General features: G+C 54.7%; 1 protein-coding gene across 1 annotated transcript; it reads right to left on the minus strand.

Annotated features, from left to right (window-relative positions):
- Positions 1 to 56: 56 nt before the first annotated feature.
- Positions 57 to 8,469, minus strand: LOC308572123 (uncharacterized protein). Its single transcript, XM_081168018.1, has 5 exons — positions 7,622 to 8,469; positions 4,053 to 4,118; positions 2,556 to 2,719; positions 1,351 to 1,540; positions 57 to 320 (listed from the first exon to the last, which is right to left on the minus strand). The coding sequence occupies exons 1-5, from the start codon at positions 8,354 to 8,356 to the stop codon at positions 306 to 308; spliced, it is 1,170 nt and encodes a 389-aa protein (XP_081024144.1). The 5' UTR covers positions 8,357 to 8,469; the 3' UTR covers positions 57 to 305.
- Positions 8,470 to 9,682: the final 1,213 nt, after the last annotated feature.

Genomic DNA, 9,682 nt, shown 5'->3' on the forward strand with positions numbered 1-9,682 from the left:
CTTTGCTTGGGCTCTATCTCAGAGCAGATGAAAAGAGGCCGGTGACGCAAGAGGACTCGGAGGCGGAAAAAAACGGTTTATTGTGGCTGCTCTGATTCGGAAGGCAGAGAGAGAGAGAGAGAGACGGAGGGCAAAGGTGCTCCTCTCGCTTCGACACAGAAGCACTGGATTGCAGTGAAAGAATCACAGAATCATCATGTTGGGACCCCCGGAGGTCATCCAGCCCAACCCGCTGAAATGCTGGAATCTCAGCTAAAAATAAATCACGGGACGGTAGAGGGGGAGGTCAGGAAGCCAGCGTGGGATCAGTGGTAGGTTGCCTGGAAAGACAAAAACAAGGCAGAGCGTGAATGTGGGGCGGAGGAAGGGGCTTTCTGTGGGGAGCGGGGCAGGCCCCAGGCTTCCCTTGCCAATGCTGGCTTTGCAAACTGGGCCCAGTCCAGCTTGGCGGCACCGTCCCTTCAAAGGACCACAGGGGCACCCCTCTCTAGCTGGCCAATGGGGGCCAAGGCACAGCTACGGCTCTTGTGGAGTTGGCGGGGACCCCAAAGGTCATCTAGCCCAACCCGCTGAAAGGCAGCAATCGCGGACTCCGCCCCGCCCTCACTTTAAGCTCTCCATCTCGTCACTGGGACACGTTGGTTAGGGCGGCAGCAGCAGCAGCAGGAGTTGGAAGCAAGTAGGGCACCCAGGAAGCCCCCAGAAAAGAGGGGGTCTGCCCCATACATTGCTGCCTCCTCCTCCAGAGAAAGGGGGGCTGCAGGAGCTCCTCCTGCGTCTCCCCCCGTCCGCCTTCCTGCAAGGCCTCTGCTCACAGGGAGCCGCAATCCCACTGAGTAAATAATAATAATAATAATATACCGTATTTTTCCATGTGTAACACGCCCCCATGTATAAGACGCTCCCTATTTTTGGGGACTCCAAATAGAGAAAACGGGGGGGAAGATTGTATCCATGTATAAGACGACCCACAATTTTGAATGTAATTTTTAAATAAAAAAAACCCTGGTCTTACACACGGAAAAGTATGGTAATTGTTTTATTATTAGCTGGATATTAATTAACTAACTTTGCATACCACCCTTCACCTGCAGATCTCAGGCTTGCGGCTGACGACATAAAGACACAAGCACAAAATACCAGAAAGAAGAACAAGTACAGACCGATAACTACCCCCCCTCCATAACGGGGGGTTGGTCTAGAGGGCCTTTGGGTTCCCCTCCAGCTCGACCGTTCTGTGGTTCCAGGAGCTCAGCGGGGCTTTCTCCGCAGGGCTGCTTGCGACTGGGCTCCCCCCCCCCAGGTTGGGCTAGGGAGGCGGCTGCCTTTGGGGGCCTGCAGCGAACCCACCTTTTCTTCCTCGTTGCAGGTTCCGCAGACGCAGCCAAAGAGCCCGTTGAGGATCTGCAGGGCGCAGAGGCAGAACTCCACCAGGCCGGAGGCCAGGATGATGGAGAAGAGGATGACGTTGAAGCGGGTGACGCCGGGGGGGTCCCGGCAGACGTCCCACAAGTTCGTGTCAAAGAGGTAGTTTTTCTCGCTGGAAGAGAACGGGGCAGAAAAGAGATGGGCGGCCCCGTCACCCTCACAACTGTCTCCCTCGCACAAGCCCTGCACCCCTTTCCTTCGCCCCTGAATGAGAGGCAGTGAGGGCCCCCAAACTGGAGGGCGAGAAAGATTCAGGGAGGAGGAGAGGGCTATGGAGGGCTGCTAGCCCCTAGGGGGTTAAGCTTCTGGAAACCGCAGGAGGGGAAGAGTTGGTCTTGTGTTCGAATCCTGACTGCGGATCACCTGCGAGAACAAACAGGGTGCTGGACCAGGTGGGACCCAGACTTAGGATGGGAGAAAACAAGGAGGGCCACGGCAGGGCCCCGCCCTGGGTTAAAGGTAAAGGGACCCCTGACCATTAGGTCCAGTCGTGGCCGACTCTGGGGTTGCAGCGCTCATCTCGCTTTACTGGCCGAGGGAGCCGGCGTACAGCTTCCGGGTCATGTGGCCAGCAGGACTAAGCCGCTTCTGGCAAATCAGAGCAGCGCACGGAAACGCCGTTTACCTTCCCGCCAGAGCGGTACCTGTTTCTCTACTTGCACTTTGATGTGCTTTCGAACTGCTAGGTGGGCAGGAGCAGGGACCGAGCAATGGAAGCTCACCCCGTCGCGGGGATTCAAACCGCCGACCTTCTGATCGGCAAGTCCTAGGCTCTGTGGTTTAACCCACAGCGCCACCTGCGTCCCTGGGTTAGGAAGAGACAAAAAAAGCTTTAAGTCAGCAAAGCTGATCTTGAAGGGGCAGCCTCTCTTTGCCTCCAGCGACGCTGTACATAAATCAAATACCAACAAAAAATGGCTTTGTGCCTCCAGAGCTCTTTCCTTCAAAGGGAGCCTGGTTTGCACAGCCCCTGGAACTCCCTGCCACTTGAGACGCCCGGCGCGAGTAATGTCTCCTTTAAAATAAATCAGAAACACCGCTCTGCCTGCTCTGAAGGGTCTCCCATGTGCCAAAACTGGAGCTAGCTGAAGCCTCTCCCCACAACACCCTCCAGACCCCTCGCTCACCTGAAGTCCTCCAAGCTGCTCTCAAAGGGGCGGCCCCACTCCAGCGTCCCGTTGGCCAGGGGGTACTGACACATGGGCCCGTGAACAAGGCCCAGAGAGGAGGTGGCGACGGCGTAAACGCCTCCCAAGGCCCCCACAGCTGCGAAGATGATCGAAAGGCACATCTGGGGAGGAAATGTGGGGCGGGGGTTAGTGGCCAGCCCAGGGAAACAAGAGCCCTGAAGGTGGGACCTGGTTCTGGGTGGAGCACCAGTTCCCCCTGATATTTAATAATAATAAAATAATTCTATTTATATCCCGCCCTCCCCAGCTGAAGCCGGGCTCAGAGCGGCCAACAACAATAAATGCAACACAGTTCACATAAAACCACAATCAATCAATTGAAATGCATTCTAAAATCAATTCATTTAAAATCAATTCAAAATCAAATTAATGGCAACCATTGGGCTAGAGTGCTATGAGGATTACAGAAGGAGAGAGGGGGTCAGACTGTGCCTTGGCCAAAGGCCTGGTGGAACAGCTCTGTCTTGCAGGCCCTGCGGAAAGATGTCAAGTCCCGCAGGGCCCAAGTCTCTTGTGACAGAGCGTTCCACCAGATCAGAGCCACGGCCGAAAAGGCCCTGGATCTGGTTGAGGCCAGCCTAACCTCCCTGTGGCCCGGGACCTCCAAGATGTTTTTGTCTGAAGACCGTAAGGTCCTCTGTGGGACATACCAGGAGAGGCGGTCCTGTAGGTACGAGGGTCCTAGGCTGTATAGGGCTAATATTGTTATGAGTTTCACCCCCTAAATTCCTGGTTCCAGTAGGTGCTAGGATTTAACCCGTGCTTGGAGTCTTACTTGAGTGCCAGTCCTGAGATTTAGCAAGTGTTTCCAGCATGTTCGCACTCCTGTCTCACGGACGCTGGCTTGGCCATGTCCATGGAAAAGGGCAGGATCTCGCAAGGATATGCTCTACGGGGAGCTGGTTTCTGGTACCAAGCCCCTTGGCAGACCACCTCTGCACTACAAAGCTGTCTGCAAACGTGACATGAAGACTGGCAACATCAACCCCGCCGTGTGGGAATCCCTTGCAGGAGATCGCAGTGCCTGGAGACGGGCAGCCAAGTCCATAGCAATGAACAGAGAAGAAATGACCGCCATAGCGTCAGATGTGCCTCATTCCCAAAAGGAAACACGGACGGAAGCGCCTGTAATCTCGCGCCGCTCGGAGACTGGGGTGGAGTACAGCAATATATATATTTATTTGGGGAGGGGGCTTTGAAATAACAGCATGGGAGCGCAGAATGGGGAGGGTGCCGAGGTGAGAATGGAGAAAGGGGACGTTTCACGGCACTGCAGGGGGCCTGGACTGGACAACCCATGTGTTCCTTGCCCTCTACAGTTTTATGAGGTTTTGCCTGGGAGTTTGTGGCACTTTGCCCGCCCCCGCTCCACGCTGGCATGTGCAAACAAACAAGGGGGTGGGGAAAAGCAGAAGTTTCTGCCCCACATCTCACCCCGCAGCGGTTCCCACAGCAGCCTTTGCGCCCGGTGGCCTGGATGTGGACGGCTGGAACCATCACCTGGGGAGGGGAGAAGACCCGTCAGCTCAAGAAACGTGATCAAAATGCCCCCCCGAAACACACAGATACAACCCCCCCTGGTTTTCCTGCTTCCCCATAACCACAACATTCCCCCCCCCCTTCTGAACCCACAGCCCAGCTGTTGGCACTGGGCATGAACAGGGCAGCCAGCCTGGCATTCAGATCCCATTTCTGCAGGAGACAGATCATGCCTTCTCCGGTAGTCCTCACCCACCTGCCGCAGGGGGAATTCTTAATCTGTATGGCATGTGGCCTGCTTTGCAGGGTTGGCGTGCAGCTGATTAAGAACTGTTTCTCAGCTTTACTCTACTTATCACACACACACACACAGTCATGAGGTGGTCGCAAAACCCACTAAAGGCAATTCTCCACCGAGATGTGGTAGCCACGATCCCTGCCTTGCCCGGGGTTGGAGTGGATGACCCTTGGGTCCCTCATGCCACGATTCTCAAAACCTCTCAAGGCAGCTTGCGAGCAAAATGAAAACACCTTAGGAGGCGAAACTGCGCAGGATCCTTCCCTTAAGGGCCGTTCATCCTGCTAGTGTCCCAGAGGGAGTTGAAGGGGGGGGGGAGTAGGAGAGAAAGAGTCGGGTTTTGGCACAGCCCCCCCCAATATCCTCTGCCAGATTATTCCTTCTGTTGCAAAGACCGTACAGGATTCCTAAGAGCGGCTCCCTCTTGCCGTGGAACCTTACCATGACGCCCCCTCCGATGATCCCGCCCAGGTAGAGGATTTCGGGGGTCAGGTACTCTCCCCAGTGGTGGACATACTGGGTCTTCCAGTCCGGGAAGGCAAGGACGATGTTGCACACAATGCACAGGAGAGCGAAAGGCCAGAGGGCGGCCCCCAGCACGCGGGAACAGGCCCCCGTGCACATGGCAACGCCGAAATGGGGCTCTGCGGGGCAAGAGGCAGCCTTATACGCCCGGGGGGTGGCACCCAGTAGACTCAAGAGGAGGAAGTGGGGAAAGTCTTTGGACTTTCTCAGCGCAATTGGCTCGTAAATGCCACCTTTGTCCCCTCGGATGCCGTCCAGCACGTGGGGTGAGCAGATAGTGGCGCTGGGGGCAAGGGGTTCCTGGCGTGGGCAGAGCCCTGTCCTCCAAAGGATGAGTCAGAAAGGCATAGAGGAGGAAGGGACCTCCAGGGGTCATCCAGTCCAACCCCCTGCAAGTGCAGGAGTCGCAGCTGATGCGATGGCCACCTGACCGCTGCTTAAAAGGAAGTAGAAGCTGCCCCCTTTCGAGGTCACAGAATGATAGAGCCGCAATTGTCTCCTAAAATCTACATCCCGCATTACTGTAAAAAAAGAGAAAGACCTCTCACAGCAGTTTCACAAAAAGATAAAGCGACCAAGAAACATTTTCAAGACTTTAACGTACCCAAAGTTAAAAGACTGAACACTTTCTAAGCATCTGGGACGGCTTGTCTAAACAAGGAAGTTTTTTGAGAAAGAACAGAGGAGGTTCCTGCTTGATATCATTCGTATCAACAGGCAGGGAGTTCCAGAGTGTAAATGACCCGCTTCTTACAAATGTGGAAGGGGTATTGTGCCAACTCCTCCAACTGGAGCCGTCAGTCTTGCAAGTAAACTGGTCCCAGGTTGTTAAGGGCTTTTTGTTTACTAATAGTAATGCCTTGAACTTGGCCCAGTAGCAAACCGGGAGCCAGTTCAGATTTCTGGCACAGGTGTTGTGCACTGACAAGGCCTCCGTCCCGTCAGCAATCGTGCTGCAGCGTCCTGCACCAGCGGCAGCTTCCAGATCAAGAGTAAGGGAAGCCCCACAGTGAGCGCACTGCAGTAGCCCAGCCTTGAAGTAACGAACGCATGAATCATTGCAGAGTTGGGAAAACCCCTGAGGGCTATCTAGTGTGGGATATACAGCTGTCAGTCAAGTCCAACTTTCTGAGAGGCCTAACTGCCTCTGTGTGGCAGGCAGTTTTGTCAGTTGGTTGGTTGCTGCAAGGAGCGTTAACTGGTAACCTTCTCATGACTCACGACTATCTAGTATATAGTTTATCTGTTATGTCACCTAAGCCTGCCTTCAGGAACAACTCTGTAAAACCTGAATGAATCTGATAATAAAGCAGTTTATGTTAATATGATTCAGATTCATGTGTGTTTTCTTTAAGAGGGACAGAAAGGGATTATCTGTTGGGATATTTCCGTTCCACCTTAAAAGGGAGCAGGATGTTTGTGTCACAGCCTGCGTATTTCCTGTTCACAGGATGTTTATGTTTTCTGTTGCTTTCGTTTCTCTCTCTGTCGGAGACACTGACGCAGAACAGTCATGTCTTTCTTTGTTCTGATCAACGCTGAATAAAGCCTGTAAATATTACTCTCCTGCGTGCAACTTTTGGCTGTGCATTATCTGCTGACAGAGTGTGCACGAGCCCTGGAATGTGGCAAGGTATTTCCTGGAAACTCGTGTTGCTAATTGCTGAAATTGCGTGACTACGGGAGATCGATGGATCGTCCGGCAGCCGGCTTGGGGGGCCATGATGGACTTTATCTCCCTGGCAGTATCCCAACATTATCAACCAGGAAGGTATTGATAGGACTCAAATGAGTTAGCAACCCGCTTGTCGCTGCATATACTCAAACAGGGGACACTTTAAACTCTGCTAAATTATATAAACGTTCCCACATCTAGTACAACCTCCTGCAACACAGGAATCCTGCGTCCTGCCCACCACCTCCAGACCACTAAGGGCATACAAACAGGAAGCAAAGGAATAACAGCCAGAAGAGGCTCGAGCAAGCTAGCCAAGGCGCATCTGGCAGGGGAGTGTAAAAAAAATAAAATAAAGTCCATCAGGGTCACTAAACAGAGGGAGGAGGGTCTTCTGTGGCCACTGTCAAGGTGTTTCTGGGCGCAATTAGTACAAGGGCTAGGTAAAGGTAAAGAGACCCTGACCGTTTGGTCCAGTCGTGACCGACTCTGGGGTTGTGGCACTCATCTCACTTTACTGGCCGAGGGAGACGGCGTACAGCTTCCGGGTCATGTGGCCAGCAGGACTAAGCCGCTTCTGGCAAACCAGAGCAGCGCACGGAAACGCCGTTCACCTTCCCACCGGAGCGGGACCTATTTATCTACTTTCACTTGCGTGCTTTCGAACTGTTAGGTTGGCAGGATCAGGGACTGAGCAACAGGAGCTCACCCCGTCGCAGGGATTCAAACCGCCGACCTTCTGATCGGCAAGTCCTAGGCTCTGTGGTTTAACCCACAGCGCCACCCGCGTCCCTTAGTACAAGGGTTAAAAGCCCAGAATTAATTGGAATTCAGGTACTTGAAAATATTTATTTATTTCATAGAATTGTAGAATTGGAAGGGACTCCCAGGGTCATCTAGAAACCTAACGCAGGAATCTCAGCTAAAGCATCCATGGCAGACAGCCATCTAACCTCTGCTTAACACCCCCCAATGAAGGAGAATGTTCCACCCCCCCCCGAGTTTCCACTGTCAAACTGTTCTCACCATCAGAAAATTCTTCTTGACGCTGAGTCGGAATCTCCTTTCTCGGAGCTTGAAGCCATCAGTTCGAGTCCTACCCTCTGGAGCGACAGAAAAGAGGCTGGCACCTTCTTCCATGGGGCAGCCCTTGAGATATTTGAAGTTGCCTCTCATATCTCCTCTCCTCTTTCGCAGGCTAAACATCTCCAGCTCCCTCAACCGCTCCTCACAAGGCTTAGTTTCCAAACCCTTCATCCTCTTGGTCACCATTTTTGTTGGGGGACGCAGAGCAGCTCTGCAGCTCTTGGCTGGGGCTGTAGAGTCCACCCAGACCCTCCCCTCGAGACCCACCTCCTTCCCTGAAGACTTGGAAGGGCCCCCCATGCCCTGGCACGATGAGGTCCGCCATGCCCAGGGCACGGGCCCTGCTCCCTGCCTGCCGTGCAGGGTCCTCGCTAAGCGGCTGCCACTCTCCTTCGTCTCCCTCACGCTCAAAAAGGTCTCCGGCCACCAGGACGTCCCCCAGGGAAGTGCCGCGGACCAGCAGGCTGACGTCGTTCCCCGTGTGGCCGGGGGTGGGCAGCACCTCCAGGTGCCCCGCGTGGAGTGGGTAGGGGAGCCCCCGGCGCAGATCCGTGGGGAGGTAACGTCCATCAGGCCGGCTGACGTCCGTGCCCACGACCAGCAGGGCCTCGGGGAAGAGGTTGAGGTTGCCCACGTGGTCCGAGTGGCCGTGGGTGCAGACCACGTGGCGGACATCTCGAGGGGACACGCCCTGCTCGGCCAGCCCCGCCAGCAGCCGCTCACGGCCCCAGGGACCCCCTGTGTCCACCAGGGTGAGCTGGGGACCCAAGACCAGGGAGACGGTCCCGTCCGCTCGGGTGCTGCCGTCGCAAAGCTCCTCCGAAAAGCCCTCCTGGAGGACCAGCACCGAGTAGGGGGAGCCGGGGATCAGCCGTGCGGGGAAGGGGGCTGTCCGTGGCTTCGAAGAGGTGGAGGCCAGGGAGCAGAGAGCCATGGAGAGGGAGATCCGGAGGGGAAAGGGTCCGGGGGGGTCCTTTCTTTCTGTCTGGTGGAGGGACGGCTTGAGGGCAAAACTCCCGGCGGGTCCTGGCAAAGCAGATCCTGAAGACCTTTAAGAAACAGGATAAGGAAGAGTTAGAAGGGTCCCCCCAAAGTTCATCTAGCCCAGGGGTCAGCAACCTTTTTCAGCCGTGGGCCAGTCCACTGTCCCTCAGACCATCTGGAGGGCCGGACTATATTGGGGGGGGGGGGATGAACGAATTTCTATGCCCCACAAATAACCCAGAGATGCATTTTAAATAAAAGGACACATTCTACTCATGTAAAAATACTGATTCCTGGACTGTCTGTGGGCCAGATTTAGAAAGCAATTGGGCCGCATCTGGCCCAAGGGCCTTAGGATGCCTACCCCTGATCTAGCCCAACTGCCTGTGACACAGGGATCCTTGACCAGGGGCTGGGGCAACTTTGACTCTGCTTGCCAACCTGACAGAGATTTCTGAGGCTGCCCTTTGCCAGGAAAGGATCAGACAGGAAAATAATAATAATAATAATAATAATAATAATATTTTTTTATTTGTATCCCACCCTCCCCAGCTGAGGCCGGGTTCAGAGCGGCTAACATCATAAAAACAACACAATATGCATAAAAACAGACATCAATTAATTAAAATACACTAGCGTTGCTAGTGGCCCCCCAAACCCCTGGGGAAATGAGGACACAGCACCATCCACGGCAACATCAGGGGTGAAATGATGCCAGTAGAAAGGAGAACCCCCCCCCCGCCACCCACCTGGCCCGGGACAACGGACCAGGCGCGTGCAGGTGTGCCCCCCCCAGCCTCCCTGCGGCCTCCGCTGAATCCAACCCTCGTCAGGCTCATCCAAGATGGTCAGACAGAGGCAGAGAAGGTAGACTGGGGCTGGTAAGAGGTGCCACCGCAATGGCCCTTTCCTCCCTTGACTTTTGGGGGCAGGAAAGGTGCCCTGAGAGGCCCATGCCGGGAATCCGGGGTGGGGAGAAGGCGGCTGTGGCGTTCACCTCCCTCCTTGGCAAGGGGA

This window comes from Podarcis bocagei, assembly GCF_964188305.1.
Source record: "Podarcis bocagei genome assembly, chromosome: 13".
NCBI lineage: Eukaryota > Metazoa > Chordata > Lepidosauria > Squamata > Lacertidae > Podarcis > Podarcis bocagei.